The sequence below is a fragment of the Lasiosphaeria miniovina genome (genome assembly GCF_030549165.1).
Source record: "Lasiosphaeria miniovina strain SMH2392-1A chromosome Unknown B0T26scaffold_5, whole genome shotgun sequence".
Classification (NCBI taxonomy): domain Eukaryota; kingdom Fungi; phylum Ascomycota; class Sordariomycetes; order Sordariales; family Lasiosphaeriaceae; genus Lasiosphaeria; species Lasiosphaeria miniovina.
In genome coordinates, this window is record NW_026848224.1 from 2,862,421 (window position 1) to 2,886,709 (window position 24,289).

Genomic DNA, 24,289 nt, shown 5'->3' on the forward strand with positions numbered 1-24,289 from the left:
TGGTAGCGCCATCTTCGCGGCGCCGTCTTCACAGCGCCATCCTCTAACAAAGAAGTGGCGGCCAAGGGCTCCGAGGAGATTTGGCAATCGAAACCGCTTCGATAAGCTCGAGCACGAGTGCTGTTGCTAACTAGCCCCCGTCGGTTTGTCGGAAATTCGTGCCTTGGCCGAACTTCGCGATGCGATCGAAAGCTTGAGCGCAGGGCCGAGAATGAGGGGCCCAAGGCGGCTGTTCTTCGGCTAAAATCGATGCGCAAAGGCCGCTAACACTTGCCAATCTCTGTACCGTTACTGTTACTGTGAGTGGCTCTGCGCAGCAGTGACTGATCCAGTGTGAAAGGACGGTTACCGGGGACGCCTGTAAGATTGTATTAGAAGAGGATCTCGATCTTGAGCGGCTCTACTCCACTCAGGATGTGGAAGCCAAGTCCCTCGTTGGGAAGGCCATTAAGCGAGGACTTGCCATCCAGTTTATCAGCAAGGTGAAGGCTTGATTAGAAGAAACGTAAACACATTAGAACTAAGTTAGTCTCTGTTACAGACTATGGTTTGGTGGGAAAATGCCCGCCTACCTACGGCAGGGCGGGCGGGCAGGGGGCCCTGCCCAGCCCGCTGCAAATTCGGCCATTAGCCTTGCATCGTAGCCAATTTATATCCAACAGAGCTGAGAGTAGTACTGTTAGAAAGCCCTTAAGAAGGCCGTCATTTTGGTATTTTGCTCATTTTCTATAGCCTAGCAGTTTAGGCTACGCTATGGAAGAAAGGTAAATTGAAAAGGTGGACTAACGTTAAAATCTTCAGAAGGTACTCAGACCAGTGCTTGGCGTTTTTTTCTGGTGTTGTAATTGGCTACAGACCCCCTTGTAAGCCTGTGGGTCCGGAAGATACAAAGCGCCAAACCCGAGTCTGAGCAGAGACGCTGGACACGCCGCACGACCCTCACGGCGCATCGACTCATCCTAGGCCCTGGCACACAAAATTTGGGGCAATCAGCACGCGACTAATTACCTTAATACCTAAGGCTACGCGGGGCATAAGTCGTCTCAAGATTCTGGGCGCGTCCACTTTTGGGCTCACTCCGCCGCCAGACTGCGTTTGTGGGCCATCATAGCCCAGGTACAAGAGGTCGGAGAGGAGGGGGCGTGGTTCATTGCACTTTGTCGAATGAAACCTGCTTAAGCTTGACGTCGGGTTGGGTGTGGATGGTCATTAATCTCGCAAGTTTCCAACATTATGGCGGGAATTCGTTCCGCGGAACCTCCACCATTCTAGTGAATCACTCTGGACTGATTAGGAGCAACCATCTTCTTGACCACAAGCTAGGCTAGGCCGAGTACCTTGAAGCTGTGCCCCTTGAGCTCCCTCCTATTTAGCTCGAATAATATCCTAATTAGTCCCATGTCACCCGTAGTCCCGGGATGTCATTCGAGCCCTAAAAAAAGCTTCCCACCCATCAACAGACACATATTTGGCATCTCAGTCTAAATTCTGATCCTAAAACAGGGGAGAAATTTTAGCAAATACATTCAAAGTTCTGTCCAGGGCATTCGTGTGGGCAAACCACGGCTCTGGAGTTCCAATTAATCACATCGGGGGTTCAAATACTAGTTAACCCAACCCACTGTCCGAGGAAGACGACATTACCTTGAGCACGAGCCGCAAAGATGCTAGGCCCCCACAGCTTGGACATCCACACGGCAACAGTCCTTCAGGCATTGGAGGATGATGAAAAGTCCAGATTCTCCGCGATCCTGCTTAGCACAGAGTTATTACCCACCTAGTGAACGAACCCAAAAACACGCCTTCCACATACACTCCCTCCCATCCCGTACCTACACCCCCTACCATTCCAGCGTTGCGTTGACTACGGCACCCTCAACTTAGCCGCACGTAACTTGGCCGCACGTTGTGCCTCGAAAATCAGGTCGAATCTAGACAACGACCCCGTGGATTCCAGATGTGCGGATGTGGAGGAGGCTGTAGTTTCAAACCAGAACAGCTCATCGCCGAATAGCCACATAATATTTCTTCCACACACTCACACACTCACCAGCTCTCAACAACAGCCTATTCACTCTTCTTCTCTCAGATAAACTCTCACTACAATTTCTCAAAATGACCAAAGTCTCCGAGCGCGAAGCTTTGTCGACCGCATCGAAAGCGAGTTTTACGACGACTCACATGTCAACGTCGAGTCCTCCAAGGCCGGCAAGATCATGCAGAGCGCCACGCTTGGGGTTGCTCTGTGGGCACAACATACTGGCGGCTCCGGCGACATTTTGATCCTGATGCGCTCGCCCGCCTCGAAAGCATTCCTCAAGAATCTCGCCACCAATGGTTTCGGGTATTCCGGGGTACATAACGGCGTCACGTACAAGCTTGTCTCACGTAAGTGTAGCCAGACCCCCCACCCCGTTCTAGGGCACTCATAGAATCGGACTTGCCTGACCACTCCGCGCCGGGAACAGAGAATACTACTGGCAGCACCACCACAACCATCTCCAGCTTGTGAGAAGCTAGACGCTCCCTCTCATAGCACATGAGGTGTTGAGTGGAATTCTGGATGGACGAATGGCTTGTCCTTGGCGAACAATGACATGAGAGATGGAATGCGCTTTTTCTTATCAGGCTGGCCCTGGCCATTGAAGATGTGGTGCAATGTTTGTATCGGGCTGGCCCTGAACCGGAGTTGGGAATAATTACAAAATAGTCTGAGAATCAAACAGTCACCTTGGACTCGTTGCTCTCTCTGACCCGTGACTGTTCCAAGACTTACACTTCAACTGGCCCTTAAGTCCAAAACTGGTTCCAACATGTGATCGTGTAAGAATGAGAGAAAATCGGAATCTCAATCCCAAAAGCAAATAACTGTTTAGGTGAAATTGAAAATAGTGGAACCTAGCTTCGAAATTCTCAGCAAGCTGTAAACAATGCCCACGTACACAATTTCACAGTAAATACAGTGTCTCGCTGTTTTTGGCTGCGTATTTCGGCGAAAACTGAAACCACGGCGCTGCTGCTAGTTTACCCCCTTTGGGGCACGCACCCCCGCTTTTCGCCCCTATCCCACGAGCATGCCGGGCAATCAGTTCGTACAGTTCTGGTTTACGGACAAAAAACCCAAGCTCCACCTATTTTGATTTTCTTTGGTCCCTATCGTTGGCGGCCAGCTCAAGGTCAAAGAACTGCACCAAATGGTCAACCACCTTGGAACATTCATGAATCCTGAGAAAAGCAGCAAGATGCATGTTTGTCCCGGCAAAAATGCCACGCAAACCCCAAACAATTCCCAAGCCATTTACTTCAAGCCCAACGCCTCCTTCATGACGTGGAGCGCGCCAAACAGCTCATTGTCATGGTGCCTCCTAGCCACAATCTGCAGCCCGACCGGCGCGCCCTCGAAGTCGCCCTCCCCCCACAGCTGCCTGACATGTCTGCACTCGTCGCTCAGCGGGACCGCATGCTCCGCCGCAAAGCCCTCCCCACCCTTGGCCAGCACCGTGACAGGCGTCGGCACAGCCACTCCAGGATAATCAAGATAATTCCAAAACGCCGCATAATTCCAGTACAGCCCCGTCTCATGCACTGGCGCGGGCCCGACAAAGGCCGGACACACGACCACGTCGACGTCCTGCGCAGTCCAGTGCGCCGCAAAGGCGACACGGAACGCATCACGCGCCACACGCAGCGCTAGCACGCCTGTCGCGCTCATCTCGCCCGTTACCTCTGTCGCCGCGGCACCGTCCCGGATGATCCACTCCGTCAGCGGGAACATGGGCTCGCCGGCGGCCGCCAGCGCCGCCTTGAGCCCGCGCCCGCCGTCGGGCCAGTACGCCGCGCGCTGGCTGGCCATCACCTGCGCGCTGCCGTACGGCGCGAAATCCTTTGTCTCGAACTGTCCCGGCGCGGCCGCGTCGAGCTGCGCGCGCGCCCAGGCCAGCGCGCGCAGCACGGGCGGCTGCGGCACGATGGCGCCGTCGTGCGTCATGAACCCGACCTTGAGCGGTTTTTTGGCAGAACCTGTACCCGCTAGCCCAGACCACGGCAGCGGCGCGAGGCTGGGATCCTGAAGATACGGGCGGGCGGCGTGCACCACAGAAGTAAACAAATCTATGCCGCGCAGCGACGAGGCGATTGGGCCGGCAGCCGCAGGCACGGTCATCGTGGCCGCGAAGCCGCCCTTGACAAAGTCGTGGATGGGGAACAGGGCCGCCGACGTCGACTTGAAGCCGTAGACGCCGGACAGGGCGGCGGGCCCGCGCACGCTGCCGCCAATGTCGGAGCCGATGCCCAGGACCGACCCGCGCAGCGCCACCAGCGCGGCCTCGCCGCCCGACGACCCGCCCGCCGACAGCCCCGTGTGGTGCGGGTTCAGCACGCGGCCCGCCGGCGACGCGCTCTCGTACGACATCACCGCCTGCGGCTGCGCCGTCTTGCAGTAGAAGACGGCTCCCGCGGCGCGCAGGATCGCTACCAGCTGGCTGTCGGCGTCGTCGACGTGCCGCGTCACTAGGAGTCCGGTCGAGCTGGTGTGGCCGGCGAGCGGGATTATCTCTTTGAGGCTGACGGGCACGCCGTGCAGCGGGCCGACAGTGATGCCGGTGCGCGCGAGGTGCGCATCGAGCTCTTGCGCGCGCGCGACGGCCTCGTCCATGAACCACTCGCTCAGGCAGCTCGTCAGCTGGTGGGCGATGATGGCGCGCTTGGCGAAGGCCGTGGCGACGGCGACGGCGGTGAGTTTGCGGGTCCGCATGGCCTCGGCGAGCGTCACGGCGTCGTAGTTTTCCGTGATGGCGAGCTCCTCGGCCGTCAGCAGCCCGCACTCGCGCGGGATGGCCGTGACGTTCCTCGGCGCGCTGTCGAAGACGGCCTGCGGCAGGAACAGCTCCCGCAGCACCTTGGCGGCGAACTCGGCCAGGATGGACGCGCGCTGCGCTTCGTACTCGGGCGGCCCCGACGGGACGGGGACCGGCTGGAAGACGGTGAATTTGGCGGAGGCCATGGCGGGCGAGCGGCTGACGCAGTGGGGCTATGTGATGTGGGTGATGTGGGAGGAAAACTGTGGCGATTTGTCTTGCTCATCGACCTGTCTTCGTCCTGTCTGCTGTCTTCATCTTTCACCACCCGAGTCCTAACCACCTCTCTTTATAGTCTCAACGCCGAAAAGGGGCCGGCTCAGTCGGTTCTAAACTATCTTCCGCGGGCTATTGATCAGCTTTAATTAGTAAGGGCTCTGTACGCGCGAATACGAAGACGAATGACAAATGCGTATCCAGAGATATTCCCACAACCAACAAGCCAATCACGACACGGTCCCCAAAGGATCAAGCTTTTGTGTTACGTCAGGGCTAAGGAGTCGAATCCAACATGGTTGCAATAAATCCGCCTTATAGCTTCCCTAATTCTGGTTAATTATGAATTCGGCCTTCCGTCCGAGAGATGCCCTGTCCAGCCCGCCCTTTCACAGAAAAGGGGAAAGGGGTTTATTTACACCCCTGCCTTATGTACTCTAATTAGTACGTTTCTTTCATTTTTTCCATTCTAGGCCAACCCACTTCGTATAAGGTGGCCCCTCTTTATAAATCACGTTCTTCCACCACCAATTAAGGGATGGCAGAATATCTCTAACCTATCAACCACCCCAAGGAGACGAAGCTGCATTCTAATATTTAATTCTAGCTAGTACTGGTAGACACCATGTAACATGACATCGTGTAACACGCAAAAAGAACACAGGACATGCAAGTCAGCTGTCCAGTCGGATGAAAGGTCCATCAAAAGACAGGAATCCCATAATCCAACCGACGTCGTCCCAGTGTAATGGAACACCTCCAGGCCTGTATAGAAAGCGGCTCAGGTCAAGGCCAAGCCTGAAACTGGACAACAGTGCAACGCATTGCAACCTGCGCATGTCACAAGCTTCTACCAGTAAATCACAGGTTCGGGGGGGGGGGGGGGTTCGCATCGGTGGCGGCTTCAACTCTTCCTCCGTGGCAGCACGGCTACCGAGGGGGTCGTCTGGTCCATCGAAGGAGGGCGTGTGACCATATCCCATCATGCCTGCTCCCCTGGATCTGGTGGTTGAGCAGAATCAGTGACTCGGACAGCAGTGGCTGAGAATCCACAAGCATGAATGACAAAGTCGTTTATTAGCTCAATTTGGGATGATTCTCTGGGCTGAAGCCGTGGACGAGGTCATCGCATCCAGGGGAGACACCATTCCCACCAGATCCATCACTAGCGTTGCCGTTGGGCCGTCGATACCTACAGGTCAATACCCTGCCTCCGCATAAGACACGTGTTCGCGAGATCTGATTCCATGCAGATCACCTTCCCACTCGCCGGTCCAATAACCACTCTCTCCCCGCTGACCTGAGTGACAGCCAGAGGCGCTCTATATCTCAGGGGAAGTCAGATCAACCTCTCAAACCCCTGTGAGATCCATTCACCCGTGACATATAGGCAGAAATAATCAGCATTGGTAGCGCCGTCGGGTTTGAGGGCGTTATCGCTCGATCCCGGGAGTGGCAAGCTGCCAATGGAATCCACCAGGCAGCGTGACTCGCTGTCGAATTGAATTCCCATTGGTATGGCATCAATTTCGTAACTTCCTATTTTCCCTCCGGATCTCTCATCCCACACGCAGATGAATGTTGTTTCCTGTCTGACCTCTCTAGGAGATACGCCCGCGACTAGTCCTGTTGTCGAGATGGCCAGATTGCTGACATGAGAGTCCGTTAAAACTTCACGTCAGTCTCGTTTTTTTGAGACGTGGTAGGAGATCCCGGGAAGGAGATGCTGCTGCATCCCCCCCTTGGCCGCTGAGGAAGCCTCCCCCCCCTTTTGCCGCTGGGGAAGCCTCCCCCCTCGTCGCTTGTTTCCGCGGAACCAACTTTTGCCTTGGCCTTGGCTAGGATGTGGAGGAACTGGGCTTGCATTTTGTACGTAATGGATGGAAGTGTGTGGGTTTGTTTCCAGTACAAACTATGGTGTGGTTGGGTGGAAGACGTAAGGAGTCTGAACGCAGCTGTTTGGAGAAGATGCGACGGGAGTCGCTCTTCAACTCTTGGAGGAAGTACCCGTAACGAAGTATGCTACCTAATCGCCAGCCCGACGGAGCCTCGGAGACACCCACCCTGAGGCTGATTCGGCAATGGCAAGTACCCGTGGTCTACGACTTCCGTTTCTAATCGCTGACAGAACGCGACCTACCTTAACATTCGTACCACCTAAGGCACTGGGGGCGAGACCAGCATATATTTGCTGCAGTGGCGGTTCCATGCGGGGTCTGGTGCGTGTTGGGTGTGTCTGGCTGCTGCTCCTAGTAGTCCAGACTTCTCTACTATGTAGGCTGTGTTCACCGACCACCTCCACCACCATCTGCTCGCCTGTGGTCACCATCATCTCGACATATCCTGCACCGCACCTCTCGATGCTAGAGAGCGACAACGCGTGCAGTAAGTTGGTTTAAACATCTGACAGCTCGTCTAACCCAAGGTTTGTGCCGCTCGGATCGATTCTACCAGGGGTGGGAATTTGTTATTGATCTTTTGCTTGTTAGATTCGTTAGACGAACTAATCAAGTCTAATAAGACCACTCAGCCATCAAGACACCGCATACCCGAATCTGCCACCAACAGCGCTCAACCTGTGTTGAGCTAGAGTCTCTTTTTGGCCCGTCCAGACCTAGCATTTCCCATTAGAACTCCCCACACTCACTGCACACACTTTACACTCACTGCACACACTCTTTGGCAAGCCGGCACCTACAGCAAATACTGTCCCAGCTCCTGCGCAGCACAAATCCTGTCCATGTCGTCCACCCGCAGCGCAACAGAGACCTCGCAGTCGGCAGCGCCCGCGGCGCCGCCCCGGCGCGGCAGGATGTTCATGGAGCCCTCGGTAGGCGAGTACGTCTTGCGAACCCAGCCGGGGGGGCCGGGACGCACGCCCGGGACGTAGGCAAACACAAGATCAGCGCCCATGCGGGTCGTGATGGAATTGCTGAGCCCCGTGCGACCCTTGTCGAGGTCGTACGTGAACGCGTTGCTGCTGCCAGCAACACCACACAACCGCACCGCGGCCGCCACGTCCTGCGGGTCTCCGAGCGTGGCGACGCCGCGGCGGACGAGCCACGCCGTCTCAGCCACGCGCTGCAGCGTGACAGGGCGGCGCGCCTCGGCCGCGGGCGCGAGGTCGCGCACCGTGCCGCTGGCCGTCGACCGCACGAACATGTTGCCAAAGTAGGCCGGGGGCCCGGTGATGCTCGGATCTGCACTGCGCGTGCGCAGGTCGCACGCGCTGGCGAAGCGCGCCGTCTCGTCGGGCTGCAGCCGCGGCCGCCGCGCGCGCAGCACGTGCTGCCACACCAGGCCGCCGAGCACGTCGGGCCTGGAGAGGAACGCCGCCGCGTCGTGGCATCGTTTGACGTGCTGCAGCGACTTGGCGTGCAGGCTGTCGATTGTTGCCGCCGAGAAGGCGAGGATCCGCGCAACGCTCGGCAGGTTCGCGTTGCGGGGCGCTAGGGGTGTTGTTGTGGGCACGTCGAGATTGGGGAAGTGGGCGAGGTCGGCCACCGCCGTTCCACCCTGGATAGTGTTGATGGCCTGTCTGCGCTCCAGCAGGTCGTTAAAGTACGCGGCGTCGAACCCCGCTGTCTCGGCGCTCGAGAAGAAGGTGACGAACTGCACGACCGACACGCCGTTGACGACGCGGTGGTCGAGCGAGAAACACAGCAGCAGGCCGCCGTCGATGAAGGACACCCGCAGCGCGGCAGGGTAGTTCGGCCGGCCCACGGCCGGGTTGTCGGGCTCGAGAGAGAACACGCCCCTGGTGAGAGCGGACGGCAGGACACGGTTCATGCTGAGCTCGTCGTATGTCCACGCAAAGTCGCTCGTCCCCAGGACCTGGAAGTCAAAAACTTCGTCGGGGAAGCTGTTGATGCTGAAGTCGTCGGGATCGTGCGAGAAGACCAGCTTGTGATGCGTGTCGCCCTCGTCCTGCACGACCTGGCCGGCGAGGAACGGCCACCGCTGTAGCGCCACGTGGAAGCGGTGTCGGAGGTACGACACGGCGGTCTCGATTTTGGTTGGATCGGGAAACGGGAAGCCGTAGACGCCCCGCGCCATGACCTTCGGCGCGATCAGGTCGACGCCCGTCAGGGGCAGCGTCTCTCTCAGCTGCGAGATCCATCGCCGCTTCGACTCTGATGGGTCCATGGCTGGGTCCCGAGTCTTGAAGACGAACGCAGGATTCCAGAGTAATGCAAGCGGGCGAGATATGAGACATAAGACCCGGTGCAGACATGATGTTGGCTGTTGACGTATGCAGAGGGCTCAGTGCTTTGTAGAGATAGACTGACGTGTGACGCTGTTGTTTGTAACACTGAATCAGATGTCAGGGATGGCAAGTAGTGTGCAGCGGGGATTTAATCGTATGTCATTTCTGAGATTTTCCTCGTACATCTGTCGAGAAGTTGTCTGAGGCGCGACCGGATGAAGCCGAGCAACGACAGCGGTGCTTCAAGAAGTTTCGAACTGGTGATTTGCAACCGGATGCAGTATCACAACTGAGAGAAAAGCCGGTTTAGTTACTAGTAGAAGAAGAAGAAAACGCATAATTGTAGAAATCGCTCAACCATGCGTGAGTAAGAACCGAATGATGGCGTGAAAGGATGAAAGGGAAAAGGGCTGGGTGGGAGTCAAGATAGAATTTGAGCATCAGGCGGGGGTTATAAGCTAATACGGTCAGGCCACCTTACATAATCAGTTAGCAAAGACTCAGGGTTGTTGGTCTAGAGGTATGATTCTCGCTTTGGGTTGCACTCAGCATGCGAGAGGTCCCGGGTTCAATCCCCGGACAGCCCCATTCATCTCGTCCTTTTTGCTATCCGCCACTTCCCCCTTTTCATCCCATTGTGTGTCCCAAATGTTCACATTTCTTTGGTTCTTTTCGCCTTTGTTTTTATCTCTCATCAGCTGCCTTGTTTAAAAACGAGCAATCTTTGAGAGACTAGAGAGCAGCACAAACCCAACACTTCACAGATCGTTGTTCGTTGACTGCAGACTGGTTTCAAGACTTGAATGAAATTGATTGATTTGACCTTTTATCTTTCTCCTTAATTAACAGCAGTTAGACAAGCATCTATCATCAAAATAAAAGCCCAGTCCCAACCCCATGTAGAAAACATCTCAGAAAACCACAACCGCAACCACCCCAACCAGCAAACCGACGACACGCATTCCTGAAGCAGTACCAAAGCTCCCTGCGGCGCCAGCCGTGACGACGGCTTGCGACGCCGTGGCCGTCTTTGTTTGATAGCCGCCGGCCAGGTTAATTCGAAGAGTCGTCGCCGTCTCTCCATTGCCGCTGCCGCTGGGTGCAGGCGGGTTGGCCGCGGGAGCCACGCTTGCAGCCGCACTAGTTACGGTGATCATAGGGGCAACGGTACCGTTGGGTTCAGTGATGGGGACCTCAGTCACTGGAGCTTCGGTGATAGGGCACACAGTTGTCGAGACGGCCACGACTTCCGTGACGATCACTGTCGACCCCGCCGGACAGGATGTGACCGTGGGCGCGCACGACGTGATGGTTTTTGTGGTCGTGATGTAAATGGTCGATGTCGCGAACCTGTATGTCGACACCGGGGAGTCACTGGGTCCGGCATTGCTGTTGCTGGCCGAGACAGCGTTTTCGGTTGAGGCGGCAGTGGTGGATGCTGATGTCTCGGCCGCAGACCCGCTGGCTTCGATGGAGGAAGCTGTCGCCTCGGCGGATGACATGCTGTCGTCTGGGGTCGAAGAGGGACTCACATCGCCCGAAGACACGACGCTGGCAGCTGAAGTCGAAGTAGACGTCGATGTTGAGACGATGCTGCTGTCAGGGGCGGCAGAGCTCGAAGCCGGGGCCGAGGAGACTCCCCCCGAGGACATGTCCGTTGTGGTCGACGTCGAGATCACGGTGCTGGGCGGGGGCTCCGACGTCGAAATCTCTGCCGAAGTTGGAACTGTGCTCGAAGCGGTCGAGCTTTCCAATGTCGATGCCGCAGTTGAAGCTACGGTGCTTGTAGGCACAGTTGAATCCGCGGTGCTTGCAGGCACAGTCGAAGCCACAGTGCTTGCAGGCAGAGTAGAAGCCACGGTGCTTGCAGGCACAGCCGAAGCCACAGTGCTTGCAGGCAGAGTAGAAGCCACGGTGCTTGCAGGCACAGTCGAAGCCACGGTGCTTGCAGGCACAGTCGAAGCCACGGTGCTTGCAGGCACAGTCGAAGCCACGGTGCTTGTAGGCACAGTCGAAGCTACGGTGCTTGCAGGGACAGTCGAGCTGTCCGTGGCGGTGATTGTCGAAGACGAAGCGGAATAGTCGACAGAACCAGTGCAGGTGAATCCGTTGGGGCAGCAGCCATACGAGACGCCGTCGTCTGAAAGGGAGCAATATTCAGTTTCGGGAGGACAACCCCCTGTCAAGTCGGGGCAGCATGTTTGGCCGGCTTCGATGCAGACGTCGCCGCACGATTGCAAGTCATAGCTTTCGCAAGAAACCGAATCCCCGTCGGACTTGGACTGCCGGCTGCGGAGGAGCGGCTGGTGCACTGCCAGGACGACGGCGGGCAGCGCAACAAGAAAGAAGAATGTGCGCATTGCGAGCAAGATAAATGAGTGTCTACTGCAAAATCCGCAAAAAGGAAGGAGTGTGGCTGTCCCGAGGGACGTTTGGGCGCGAAAAAAAAAGGAGTGACGGGGCCCAAACCAGGCAAGTGATGCTATCGCCAGATGCTATCGCCAGACCAGAAGGACAAAAACACGGCGACACAACAACATCCTCGCCTGTGTATTTGATAAGGAGGAACGACACATTGCCTCAAGACAAGAAAGTTCTAATCTCCAAGGGATTTATCTTGGTGTGTAAGGCGCATCCGCCCCTCATCCAGCTTACAGGAGTCTCATTTCATCTGGGTGCGCCAGGATGGTGAGCCAATGGCACGCAGCTTTCGCAGCCCTTTTGGGTGCTGTGCCGGCTGGGCAGAGCCGGTAAGCAGCGCAGGTGCGCGGGCTGCTGACTGACGAAATTGCAGGCGACCGCCGTGCGACACCGCGCCGTAAAAGCCCTTCGTTAGCGCTTTATTGCATCCATGGCCGGCCTTGCCCGCCGTCCGGCCGCGTTTCCATCCCCTGGAATTTCCACATGGAGGTCCTCGGCACCTGTCAGCATCGAGCCATGAAGGCCTCTTGCTTTCTTCGCTCATAGCCGGCTTATCCGCAATTAGATAATTTGCTCGAATTACCACGACAGGTTTTTCGGTGCCGAGGGCCGGAAGTTCTTCCATTGATGGGATGGCGAAACGAAGCAGCCCCTCACGCTGTTTTGTGTGCGGGACAGTGCAGTTCCTCTGGGCGGCGGCAGCCCCTGGGTGGCCTGACACACCCGACCAATCTGGCGTATTGTCGAGTATGGCAAACCAGTAGAAGGCAGGACACCGAGAGGAGATATTTCGGATGATAAACAAGCTCAGGTAAGCGCAGAAATGCGACATACGAGATGTCGATGGGCGGCGGGGGCTTATGGCGCCGAGACGGACGTTACAGAAGACGCACAGATGACTAACGCTAGTGGGACAGTGGTGGGGGAGGGCTCGTAGATGCCCACTGTGGAGAGCACAGCACAGCCGACCTCTCCAGATCAGTGATCGCGCCTGCCGCATCACACCCAGCCCGCCGATGAAAAGTCATGCACACAGGTGACTGCCATTACATGGAAATGGATACCCATCCAGTGCATGTTTTGCGGCGCAACTGGACTGGATTGGCCGGGTCGCCTGCTGCCATTGACCCGTGGTGTCATCCCCATCGCAGGGGTTGGAGGCAATCGGTGCCTCGTTATGTCGTCGTGAATGGATGCTGCTGCCGACGACGAATGCACGCTATCACTGCCTTGTGAAATAGATGTGCCTCACAGGAAGACTTCTTGATGGGCGCTGAGGATGAAGCGATTGAAGCAACCTCCTACCAGAGTCATCTTTGCCGTCAGGGGCCACTGCGACCAAGCCCGCTCGAGGGTTTTCCGAGTCCGAGGTCGAGAACCGACACGTCCCCGGGCTCCGGGGCCTGGCAGCCGAGTGCCAGGACGCTGCGCACCAACGCGAACAAACAGCAGCGCCCCGGATTTGCAATGGGCAGTCGTCTGCCGACAACTTGGCCCACAGAACATTTCCCTGTTGGTTTCCTGTTTCATCAACGCACCCGGGCGAGCGTGTCGGACCCGGCTAGGCCGGCGAATGGGCCTGACGGTGGCACAAAAGAACGGCGCAGGCTCGCCAGTAGCGCAGTGCACCCAACCGAAATCCTGCCAACAGTGGCCAGCCACCCAACTCGGGCGTATATCAGCACAGCGAGTCCTCAACTATCCCAGCAAACCAAGCTCGACTTTTTGCACCACTTTATCCTCCCCTTCGCCTGTCGTCCCAGGTTCCGACGAGGATCTTGCACATCCACTCTTGGATTTTTCGAGCCACTTTGTGTGAGAGACCGACTGCCTCGGTGCTATTCATCATGGGATCCGTGTGCTCAGTGCAAGACGTCAAAGGTGAGATCGCAGAGGAGCAGAAATCAAGAGGGGAGAGAGAAGCCAGGGAAGCCAAAGATAAAGAGGGAGGGAAACTGGGCAAGGTTGCTCCCCCTACCAGGCAAGTCCCGCCGAGAGACGACGACGAGATTAATGTCAAGGCAACCAGGCCACTCGAGGATAGGAACCCGAGATCACAGTTCAAAGCGGTGCCTGAGAAGGAAGACCTTAAGCTAGGCGCAGGTGGCCCGCCTCGGGTAAAGGCTCCGCTCCTGTCGGATGAACAGGATGGAGAAGAGTTGACAGCCTCAGCGCCGCCTTTGCTCCATATTGGGGCTGTTGTCTTGGAAACGTGGATACGATTGGACGAACAGCTCCCCACGGTAGACAAACCATCTGGACTGCTGAAGCTGGAACAACGACCGGAGACGGCTTCTCGTGACCAACGGCAGAACCCGCCACAACCCCGAAATCCACGGACGGTCCCTGGCGGGACAGAACCAACAGGTTATAAATTGGGAGCGCAGTCACTATCTAATCAAACCCAGGAGAATGATGAGCGTGTCCCCGAATCTTTCGAAACCTTCGTTCAAGCCTTGTATTCAAAGGCTAAGCCACTCACCCCGCCGTCGGTTCAAGGGGCCTCGGTACCAGTTTCCAAATGGTCGATCCACCCTGCCCTTCCAGCTTCACTCACAAAATCCAAGCCATGTAAGTGCCCAGGTCTAGCCGAAATGTGTTTGTCCCTCGAGTGTTGATGGTCCGTATCCGCTGACATGATATGCTTCTCTTGCCAGACATCATGAAGCTAGTATCGCCCGTCTTCCGCTGGTTGCCTGCTGAAATCGTCTCGGTGGAGGTGGTCGGCACAAAGAGCCCCCCCAAGCCGAATGAAAAAGCGGCAAAGTCCGCCGAGGCAGATGTCCCGGCCGACCCCAAAGAGGTCGACGCCACAGTCAGCAACATGTTTGGGTTCCTTAGCAACAACTACGCGATGATTAAAGACCCCAATGACGACTATTTCGACACCCGCGTCCTGTTATCGGTGGTCGGGGACTTGTCCCTGTCGCATGTGAAGGTCTTTGCTCAGGCTATAGTATACTTCGAGCTCGCGCTGGAGGCAGCCTTGACCAAGGGCACGGACACGAAAACCGGCCCCTTGTCACAGAGCGGATACGAAATCTGGCTGACGGCGCCATCTAAATCCAAGGCGCCTAAGACCCTAGATACGTTCATGGCACTTATTAAGAATTGCCCCTCATTGAGCCAGTTGATTGACCTGATGAACCCACATCCCCCAGCCCTCCCACAGGGCGTCCAGGCCCCGCCACGGTACTTCCGGTGGGACCTCCAGCGTCTCCGCATCCGCGACCCCAGCGACCCCAGCGACCTCAGCGACCCCAGGGACTCCGAACCGTCCGTTATCGTGTTTCACTTGGGAAATTCCTGTACATCTTCCGATGACCTCCTCAGGATCTTGGACTTTGCGGCCACTTTCGTTCCGTCCGCCCTGTTCGTCTTGGGCCTCACGGATCTGAGGAGAGAGTACAGCAACAACGTCGACGGACTAAATAGATTCATGAGGGATAGCTTCGTGAAGCAGAGGGATATACGGCCCCTGAATTCAAACACATTGAATCTCTTAAACAGCAGGGTGGAAGTAACTTTACCAACTGGGAGAGCCGGCAAATCGGACGATATCAAACCGGTCAAACAGAGACCTGCATTGGAGTACAATTATGGGGACCCTGCGCTGGACAAACTTAGGAGGTGCCGAGCCAGACTTGCATAGATTTGCATCTTGATCCATGAGAGCCATGTGCTGGAATTATCTCACCGAGTGGCGCAGAGCCCGGAGCAGGTCGTTGGCTTGACAGATTCAGCGGATTGATTCTTTTACCATTGGCTCATAATGAATATCCAGCTGGAGGCTGCTTTAATTTGTCGTTTTCTTTTTTTTCTCGTTGCACCTACCCTTCCTAGTCTTTTTTCATTCACCACATCCACTTCCACCACATCCACTTCCACTTCCCTACTCTCAAAGTCATTCGTCATCCTTCAATCAGACAGCCAGAGCATCAACCACAGAATGGAATCGTCGTAACTCAATGCCTAATTACCTTACATATTACTCCGTAATTACATACTACTCCGTAATTGATTATATACTACTCCGTGATTGATAATGCAAACCATCTGAAATTGGTCGGTTGTCCTTCTCGCGAAATTGAGAAACGCATCATCCTGCAATTCCATCGCATTGTATGCCCGTGAGCTCAACGGTTTGGGAATGAAATACGCGACTGCGTGTGGGTGTGGGTGCAACTGAGGGTAGAGTGAAGGGCATTCATTACTGTACCTTGGTTTGACTCGGGGTGAGTTAAAGAGAGACAGAGACAGCACGAGATAAAAAGCCACTGCTCCGCAATTCCCGAGTTGTTTCCCCTCGGCATGCGAGTTGCTTTTAGCCAATAAACTGTAATGTTACTCCTAATTTTCTAGCATTTTGTTGTTTTAGGTACCAGATACCTGGTAGATTGGAAGATTGTAATCGATATCCGTAGTTCCACTCTTCTTTGACTCCACTAAAACCCTAACCCTGTGACTTCCCTAACCCCCACCACGGTGTCAACCACCCACCCTGATACCACTTCCACTTGAACTCGGGCGATTGACGGAACCGTTGTTTCATGATGCGAAAAGGCGCCACAGCTGATGATGGAACAATCCGTTCAAGGCTGAGCTACTTGCGCCGCCAACACCATCCTCCTAGCCCCGTTAGCGCGGCCAAAGTGAATCAATCCCGTGGACATTTGGACATTTGACACCCCATTCCCAATGGCACCATTAGGCGAGAACGTCGAGCATCGGCCGCCATTAAAGATCATGGTCATTGGCGACTCCATTTCGCAGGGGCGCGAAGGCGACTGGACATGGCGATACCGGATATGGGAGTGGCTGCGCGAGGAGAAGGTGCCTTTTGTGTTTGTTGGCCCGTTCCAGGGCACCGAGCAGCCTGAGCAGCCGTCACCTCCGCGCCCGCCGCCGCTGCCCTGGGAACCGGCGTGGCCTCCAAGCCCCTTTCGCTCCAACGGCGAATACGCGAGGGGCGTGTCAGCCGCCTTCCACGCCAACTCGTGCCATTTCGCCGCGGGGGGTCGCCAGGCCGCGCAGGCCAAGGACCTAGTCGCCGAACAGGTCGCCGCCCTCCAGCCAGACCTGTGCCTCGTGCAGCTGGGATTCAACGATCTGAGCTGGTGTGTGAGCGGACCTGAGGATACGCTCGCCAGCGTCAAGTGCTTGGTCGACTGCGCCCGTGCCGCCAGCGTCAATCCCGGTGGCATCGCCTTCGCAATTGCCGACATTCCGCACCGCACCCCAGTCGAGGGGCGCGAAGACCTCCCCGCCAACACCAATGTCTACAATAGCTTGTTGGCACGCGCCATTCCCGCATGGCGCACCCCCGAATCCCCCCTTGCGCTCGTGCGATTTTGTGAGAATTATTCGTGTAAGTCTCCAGACACCCAACCCCACCCCCCCCCCCAACCACGACCTCACCACCACGCGACAATGCATCTACAACTAAACGCTAACCACCGCACCTCGCTATGCCGCGCAACACAGGCGGCACGGACACATCGGCGGGCGCCTACGACGGCCTCCACCCCAACGCGCTTGGCGAGTACGAGCTGGCGCAGGCGTTTTCGCGCGCCCTGGTCGACGGCCTGGGCCTGGGCCGCCGCGCCCTGCGCGTCCCGCCGCACATCCCCCAGCGCCCGATCCCGGAGCCGGCAAACGTGCGCGCGACGCCGTCGCCCTGTGGCGTCGTCGTGACCTGGGACCCCGTGTTCGGCGCATATGGCTACGACGTGCGCGAGCGGCTCGCTTCTTCGTCGTCGTCATCGTCGTCATCTTCATCTCTAGATGGTGACGACGACGATGATGACGGCGCATGGACAGCGCAGTACTTTGCGCACAGCAACCGGCATGACACGACACGCTGCGTCGCTGGCACGGCGTGGGAGTACCGCGTGCGTGCGCGCGCCGGGGACCGCGTGGCGTCGACGTGGAGCGGCATTGTGCGCGCCGTCGCGAACCCGCAGACGTTACCGGGGCCGGCCCGCATCGTCACGCACGCCACGGCCGCCGGGTTCGCCGCCGCCTGGGACCCTCCCCCCGAGAGCGGCGGCGACGAGATCGACCGGTACGGCGTCTTCTGGCTCGACCTCGACGTCCCCGGCGCGTTCCCGAGCGCCGTCGGCGTGCGCGCGACTGCCGTCGTCATCGACGCGGGGCACGGCGTCATCAAAGGCCACCACTACGCTGTCGCCGTCGACACGTGGACCAAGGCCGGCGGTGGCCTGCCGGCCGGCGCGCGGTCCGTGACGCCTGGCTGTGGGACGCCCAATCCGCCGGTGCGCGTCCGCGCTGTGGTCGTCGACGCCACGACCGTCAACCTCGCGTGGCTCGGCGACGACGCCGCGGCTGGGTACCGCGTCTGGGCGAGGAGCCGGCGGTCTAGCAGCAACTCTGCCGCCGCTTTGTCGTCAAACGCGCATGGTGCCGGGCCTGAGATGGCGCCGCCGCCCGCACGGGTTCTCTGCGACGTCGGGCCAGATCATGCTAGCTGTGGTCCCCGGGCTGCTGCTGCAGGGAGCCAACGTCTGACAGGCCTGCTCCCGTCCGCGTGGGACTTTGAGTTCGCCGTCAGCGCTTACAACGGCGACGACGACTCGGACGTGTCCGAGTGGGTGGTGCCGCCGCCGCCGACGCTGGGCGAGCAAAGCTCCATCAGTATCGATATCGAGCTCGTGGGCAACGAGCCGGCGCAGGGAGTGTCGGCGTGCCTTTTCTGAGAGGGCCCGCTGTTGCAGGCACACCCCGGCTTGCTTTGCCCTCCCGCCCCGAAAAGGCTAATGCCTGTCCCTCCGTGGAGCTCGAAAGCCGGCGCATCCTGCCGCTATAAGGTTCGCGAGAGCAGAGGCTGCCTCCATCGAAACACAGCTCAAGCCTGTCAAGGTCCGCTAGCTCAATCGGTAGGGCGTCTGACTACGAACCAGGAGGTTCCAGTTTCGAGTCCGGGCGGATCGAGATGATCAGCTTCGGCTTCACTTTTTGGTCCTGCACTCTTTCTGTTCAGTCCGTGCTTGCAAGTTGCTTGCATTTACGGTTTCTCGCCTGGTTGGCACTTGGGACAGCCGTCGCTACCTTGCCTCTCTTTGCTTTTTTTTTTTTTTTTTTTTTTTTTTTTGCATTTCCTCTGGCTTAGACCTATCTCAGGATGCCGGCTTCTGGTACACGTCTCCCGTGCGCTCAATCTCGAGCGCGGCGTCCTTGCCTCTCCCCTCGGCCTCTCGCTGTCTCACCAGCGGCAGCACCTCGCGCCCAAACTGCTCAATCTCGTCCTCGTAGTGCAGGAACGCCGTCAGCACCAAGTTCACGCCCAGGCTCTTGAGCAGCACGATGCGCTCGGCGACTTGCTCGCGGGTGCCAATCAGCTTCGTCTTGAACCCGTCGTTGTACTGCACCAGGTCGTTGAAGGTGCTCGTCGCCCACATGCCTGTCTTGTTCCCGGTGCTGGCGCCCGCATGCTTGACCTCGCTCGCGAAGGCTGCCACGGCGTCCGCGTCCGCCTTGCCCTGGATCTCCTGCAGCACGCGCACGGCCTCGGCCTCGGTCTCGCGCACGATCACGAAGCCGTTGACGGCGAACCGCACCTGCGCCTCGCGGCCCGCCCGCGCCGCCCGCGCCTTGACGTCGGCGATCTGTGCCCGGAAGCCCTCGAGGTCGTTGCCGTTCATAAAGTACCAGTCGCTCACCTCGGCGCCGTTGGCGCGCGCGTCGTCGCTGTTGCCGCCCTGGAAGATCTCCGGGTGCGGCTGCTGCACCGGCTTGGGGCTGAGGCGGTAGTTGCGGAAGCGGTAGAAGTCGCCGGCGAACGTGAAGCCGTCACCGTCGTCGGGCGCCGTCCAGATCCCCCGCAGGCAGCGGATGAACTCGTTGGACCGCCGGTACCGCTCTGCGTGGTCCAGCCACCACTCGCCGATGGCCGTGAACTCGCCCTTGAACCACCCACTGACAATGTTGACGGCGACGCGCCCGCCCGAGTAGTGGTCGATGCTGGCCAGCTGCTTGGCGGCCACGGCCGGGTTCCACGGCCCCGGCAGGATCGCCGCGATCACTTTCAGGGTCGTCGTCCCCTGCAACAGCGCCTGCGAGAAGGACACGGACTCGTGCTGGTTCGCCGCCCCGTACGACGCCGTGAAGCGGATCTGTGTCAGCGCGTACTCGAACCCGCTCCGCTCGGCCGCTGCAGCGTATCGCAGGTTCGACGCCAGGTCCCAGTTCGTCCGCTGCGCGATCTTGCTGATCACCAGCCCGCCCGACACGTTGGGCACCCAGTAGCTTGGGACCGTGTTAGCCGCTGCAGGTTGGTCTGCGACTTGGGAGGGATGGGATGAGACCGGGAAGCTTATCCCCGAAGCAGCAAGAGTCTTTGCCTGGGGGGTGTGTGGGTAAGCTGAATTGGCTAGCTCCAGTAAGTACTCACGCAAACAAGAGCCTGTCCGGGTCGCTGTTGAGCTGCGCTGCATCCGCCATGTTGCACGAGTGGGTAGGATAGGTAAGTGTTGGTAATTATTGCACCTTGATCAAGGTAGTCTCTGATGTGTAACCTAACAAGGTCTTCAACAGTCAGTCCATATGCTCACTTTGAGATAGCCAGCCAGCCACATAGGTACTGGAAGCTGAATCACCCAGGTTGTTAAATACTAAAACAATCAGGCCACAGCCCGAGCCCCTTGTGGCTATCCACGTCCTGCAACAACGCAGCAGGACTGCTTGTTTCCGCCATTGTGAAACAGTATGGTGCCATCCACACTTGTGCCCGACCAAGTGGGTGCCGTATAGGCTTGCGAGATGCAAGACGTGCCCTTGCCGCGTGAGGACATTTGCATCCGTTGATCTGCAGCGGGCATTGCGGAGAACTGAGCCGGGGTGGTGGTAGCAGTGAGGGGTTATTTGTTCCTAGACATCATATACTATCCGAGACATTCCCATCTCTCGGCGATTTGGACCAAAAGATTGACCATTCCAGCCAGCTCTTGCGCAATCGATGCACCTCGACGACCCCGCCAACCACCGTCCACCATCCACCATGCTGCTCTCTGCCAATCCCGCCATCGATATGCCACACTACAAACAGGCAACTTGAGCTTCATGCAGAGCACTGCGACTGGACAAGATCGTCGGCTTTGTGGGCTCTGCGATCACGTTCTCGCGGACGCCAAGGATCAGTCGTCGTGTCCTTAGCCCGCCGCAGGGCGGATTACCGAGGAAAGTGGCCCGTGAGGACGGTAACGGAATCATGGCGCCCAAGTTCGCAATCGACGTGCAGAGAGCCCGAGACGCCACACGCGTGCCCTCTGGTCTCGGGAGAGTCGAGTTTGAACTAGGCCAGGGTAGTGCTGTGTTCGGATTGCCTTGCGTTTCGACCTTTCCTTGTCTGTTTTGCTCGTTCTTCTTTTGGCCTAGAACTAGATAAGTCCCATCAAGTCTGGCTTTCTGTCTTACCCTTTTCGCCTGGGACGAGAGAGACGAAGCCAATGAGAGAGGAAGAATGGAGGCTAACTGTCGTCCAATTACAATGACCAATTAGGTCAAGACGAGCAAAGCAGAAGAAGGGCAGTCCGAACATGGCGGTACGTTCGTTTAGTTCAGTTTTGGTTATTCCGAGTGGAAGCAATACGTCGCAGAGCTGCACCAGTGTATACATAAGAGGACGGTTCCTCACGGCGCGCAAACCTCCGCCTTTGACCCATCAGATTGTCCCTACCATAGAACCTCCCATAGTCTAACCGCCTTGACACCCTGAGTGCGCTCCCCCCACTGCTTCCTGTCTCCATCCCCACCATGGCCACCGACGGCAACAAGCACCCGAGCAGCGACCCCGCTGTTTACCTAGAGTATGAATCAAAGTGGGCAGCTCTGCCGACCGACGAAGAAGGCTGGCTGCAGCGAGCCAGAGACGTGGCCGCCGTCCTCGCACAGGATGCCGCAGAGCGCGACAAGGCCAACAAGTCGCCCAGAGCCGAGGTCGCCCTCCTCAAGCACTCGGGGCTGACCAAGATCCTGGGGCCAAAGCAGTATGGCGGCGGCGACCAGCCCTGGAGCGTAGCGTTCAAGGCCATCCGCGAAGTTGCCAAGGGGGACGGGTGCGTATGGCCGGGATTCCGTCTGCAGTTCTCCGCCACTAACTCTGCGACAGGTCCATCGGCATGATTCTCGGCTACCACCTGCTCTGGTCGCGGACCGCCAACGTGGTCGGCTCGCCCGAGCAGGCGGACCGGCTGCAGCAGCTTATCATCTCGAACAACTATTTCGTCGGTGGCGCAGTGAACCCGCGCGACAGCGACCTGACCATCACGCTGGGCGACGCCGGGTTCACGTTCAACGGCGCCAAGCACTTCAACACGGGCGGCGTGGTCTCGGACCTGACGGTGCTCGAAGGTGCCGTGGCTGGCCGGCCCGAGGAGCACATCTTCGCCGTCGTGCCCACGGTCCAGCCCGGCATCGTCTTCGCGCACAACTGGGACAACATTGGCCTGCGGCTGACCGAGTCGGGCAGCGTCAGCATCAACGACGTCTCGGCGCCCTGGGCCGACGCCCTCGGCTGGGACCCCGAGCTCAAGAAGCCCGACCCGGCCGTGCTGGGCATCAACTACGGCTCGCTGCTGCTTCCCACGTGAGTCCTCACCGCCGTCATACGAAGCGCAAGACACCTGCGTTTTCTTTCAATTGTTCCTGGTTTAACAAACCCAATACAATGCAGAATCCAGAACGTGTTCGTCAACTTCTACCTCGGCATCGCGCAGGGCGCCCTCGACACCGCGGCGAAGTACACAGTTGCCAACACACGGGCCTGGCCGTACGGCGGCGATGTAAGTGACACCAACCAGCGCCCTTTTCCCCACCCCCTACTCCGCCTCGCTCCCCCTTCATGCCTCAAAAACAAGATCATGATTAACACGCCCCCGCGAACAGAACAAAGAAAAAGCCACCGACGAGTTCTACATCCTCTCCACCTATGGCAACTTCCTCGCGCACCTGCGCGCGGCCGAAGCGCTCGTCGACCGGGCCGGCCTCGAAGCCGACAAGCTGTACAGCCAATACTCCGACGCCCACCAAAACCGCGCATCACTCACAGCGCGCGAGCGCGGCGAGTACGCCGAGTGGGTGGCCAGCGCGAAAGTCGTCACGACGGACACGGGGCTGCGCGTCGCGGCCGGCGTGTTCGAGGTCGCCGGGTCCCGGGCCACGGCGTCCAAGGCAGGGCTCGACCGTTTCTGGCGCGACCTGCGCACGCATACCCTGCACGACCCTGTTGCGTACAAAAACCGCGAGCTTGGGAGATTTTTGCTGCTGGATGAGGTCCCGGAGCCGACGTGGTATACGTGAGCTGGCCTAGCCTGTCTTGGGGTGGGGGATAGGGGGTTGCTTGGTTTGAGATCAGTGGGCAATGAAGTGGTGAAAAGACACCACAACAAACAACAGCAAGCAGGCGAGCCTTGCAGAGTGCTGATACATGAATCCATAGCCTGGGTAGTCAAATATAGCAAAGAAAAAGGCACTACTGGGTGCACTGGTCCAGAGATCTATCTCAATCCATGGTAAAAAGATGTGATTCCTGAAGAAAGGCTAATTAGAAAAAGGCAGCTAAGGAGCGATGCCCACCTGACCCCTAATCAGAGGGAGGGCGGGATAAGTGAAAAGGGGGGGGGATGTTAGATTACACTGGGCAATGGTATGAATAAACCCCTTGTTACCCTGGCCCTTGAGCCCCTAATTAGTGAGTAATTGGCTTGCTAGATCCGATAGTTGGGCTTCTAGAGGATGGTGATCGTAATAACAAGACTCACTGCCTTCAAGACTCGAGCCTGAGACGTTAGTGGCTGGTCTGCATTATAGTTATTGTGAGGCCCGAGACAGGTGCCATGCGCGGTCGAGGAAGGCCTGGCGGGCATCAAGCGAACTTGAAGAACGAGTCTCGCTCCAAGTGTTGTGATTAATTCGTTTTATCCCGCATTGGCTATGCCTGAAAGTTTGTTGAGCAGTCGTGAATCCATTCATTGCCAGGCTTGGAAACGTTGTTCTACAAGCTTGTCATTCGTGAACCCTAACAACTAGTGAAAGAAATGATACAGCTTGATTTGATTATAGGTAGGCAAATTCTTCCTTTTTTCTCTCTCTCTTTCTCTCTTTCTCTCCTTCTCTCCTTCTCTCCTTCTCTCTTTCTCTCTTTCTCCCCTTTTATCCTTTCCTTCAATTTTATTTGTAAAATTCTCATCAACTATCGTTTTATTTCTCTTACTCACGCCTCAGTTCGACTTAAGCGAAGCAAGTACTTTCATGACCCATTCGTACATGTCTCTCATTTTTTATCTTTAAGAGTTTTCTGAAGCTATCAGCAACGAAGAAGCGATTTTCCCCCCAAACACCTTCTTCCCAAGGTAATTAATTGGTTTGGGTTTCCTTTTCAGTTTCTTCACGGTCTAACCTCCTATACGTGATCCGGACAAAACACTGAAACCCAAAAGGGCATTACCAAGCAGAAAAAAACTAATAGGCTTTTTTTGCGTATAACCGTTGAAATATCGTCACCCTCCGGTTCTCATGAAATATTCGCGTCGCTGAGTCATCGACCACAACCCCTGCTCAAGTGCCACCCACT

The 24,289-nt window shown here is 57.3% G+C and overlaps 9 protein-coding genes and 2 non-coding genes across 11 annotated transcripts; 7 read left to right on the plus strand and 4 right to left on the minus strand.

Moving 5' to 3' along the window:
- Positions 1-3,298: 3,298 nt before the first annotated feature.
- Positions 3,299-5,002, minus strand: B0T26DRAFT_650360 (amidase signature domain-containing protein; the record flags this gene model as incomplete). Its single annotated transcript, XM_060438171.1, has 1 exon — positions 3,299-5,002. The coding sequence occupies one exon, from the start codon at positions 5,000-5,002 to the stop codon at positions 3,299-3,301; it is 1,704 nt and encodes a 567-aa protein (XP_060294568.1).
- A 2,773-nt stretch (positions 5,003-7,775) lies between these two features.
- On the minus strand, positions 7,776-9,152 carry B0T26DRAFT_630795 (uncharacterized protein; the record flags this gene model as incomplete). The annotated part of the gene is made up of 1 exon (XM_060436279.1): positions 7,776-9,152. A coding segment is annotated over one exon (1,377 nt), but the record flags the coding sequence as incomplete, so codon positions are not given.
- A 630-nt stretch (positions 9,153-9,782) lies between these two features.
- Positions 9,783-9,866, plus strand: B0T26DRAFT_t163. Its single transcript has one exon. It is a non-coding gene; the product is annotated as a tRNA-Pro (tRNA).
- Positions 9,867-10,190: 324 nt separating this feature from the next.
- B0T26DRAFT_753380 (uncharacterized protein) lies at positions 10,191-10,781 on the minus strand (the record flags this gene model as incomplete). Its single annotated transcript, XM_060445671.1, has 1 exon — positions 10,191-10,781. One exon carries the CDS (start codon positions 10,779-10,781, stop codon positions 10,191-10,193), a length of 591 nt encoding a protein of 196 aa, XP_060294570.1.
- An 88-nt stretch (positions 10,782-10,869) lies between these two features.
- On the plus strand, positions 10,870-11,361 carry B0T26DRAFT_753381 (uncharacterized protein; the record flags this gene model as incomplete). The annotated part of the gene is made up of 1 exon (XM_060445672.1): positions 10,870-11,361. The coding sequence occupies one exon, from the start codon at positions 10,870-10,872 to the stop codon at positions 11,359-11,361; it is 492 nt and encodes a 163-aa protein (XP_060294571.1).
- A 2,186-nt stretch (positions 11,362-13,547) lies between these two features.
- On the plus strand, positions 13,548-15,776 carry B0T26DRAFT_804109 (uncharacterized protein; the record flags this gene model as incomplete). The annotated part of the gene is made up of 3 exons (XM_060447115.1): positions 13,548-14,042; positions 14,109-14,271; positions 14,358-15,776. 3 exons carry the CDS (start codon positions 13,548-13,550, stop codon positions 15,350-15,352), a joined length of 1,653 nt encoding a protein of 550 aa, XP_060294572.1. The 3' UTR covers positions 15,353-15,776.
- Positions 15,777-16,398: 622 nt separating this feature from the next.
- On the plus strand, positions 16,399-17,828 carry B0T26DRAFT_649813 (SGNH hydrolase-type esterase domain-containing protein; the record flags this gene model as incomplete). Its single annotated transcript, XM_060438126.1, has 2 exons — positions 16,399-17,068; positions 17,185-17,828. Coding segments are annotated over 2 exons (1,314 nt in total), but the record flags the coding sequence as incomplete, so codon positions are not given.
- A 167-nt stretch (positions 17,829-17,995) lies between these two features.
- On the plus strand, positions 17,996-18,783 carry B0T26DRAFT_716883 (uncharacterized protein). Its single transcript, XM_060442298.1, has one exon. The coding sequence runs from the start codon at positions 18,135-18,137 to the stop codon at positions 18,414-18,416; it is 282 nt and encodes a 93-aa protein (XP_060294574.1). The 5' UTR covers positions 17,996-18,134; the 3' UTR covers positions 18,417-18,783.
- Positions 18,579-18,650, plus strand: B0T26DRAFT_t164. Its single transcript has one exon. It is a non-coding gene; the product is annotated as a tRNA-Arg (tRNA).
- Positions 18,784-18,836: 53 nt separating the features above from the next.
- Positions 18,837-20,160, minus strand: B0T26DRAFT_650848 (luciferase-like domain-containing protein; the record flags this gene model as incomplete). The annotated part of the gene is made up of 2 exons (XM_060438217.1): positions 18,837-19,965; positions 20,111-20,160. 2 exons carry the CDS (start codon positions 20,158-20,160, stop codon positions 18,837-18,839), a joined length of 1,179 nt encoding a protein of 392 aa, XP_060294575.1.
- A 1,311-nt stretch (positions 20,161-21,471) lies between these two features.
- Positions 21,472-23,016, plus strand: B0T26DRAFT_651312 (acyl-CoA dehydrogenase/oxidase; the record flags this gene model as incomplete). The annotated part of the gene is made up of 4 exons (XM_060438265.1): positions 21,472-21,773; positions 21,827-22,303; positions 22,391-22,499; positions 22,603-23,016. 4 exons carry the CDS (start codon positions 21,472-21,474, stop codon positions 23,014-23,016), a joined length of 1,302 nt encoding a protein of 433 aa, XP_060294576.1.
- Positions 23,017-24,289: the final 1,273 nt, after the last annotated feature.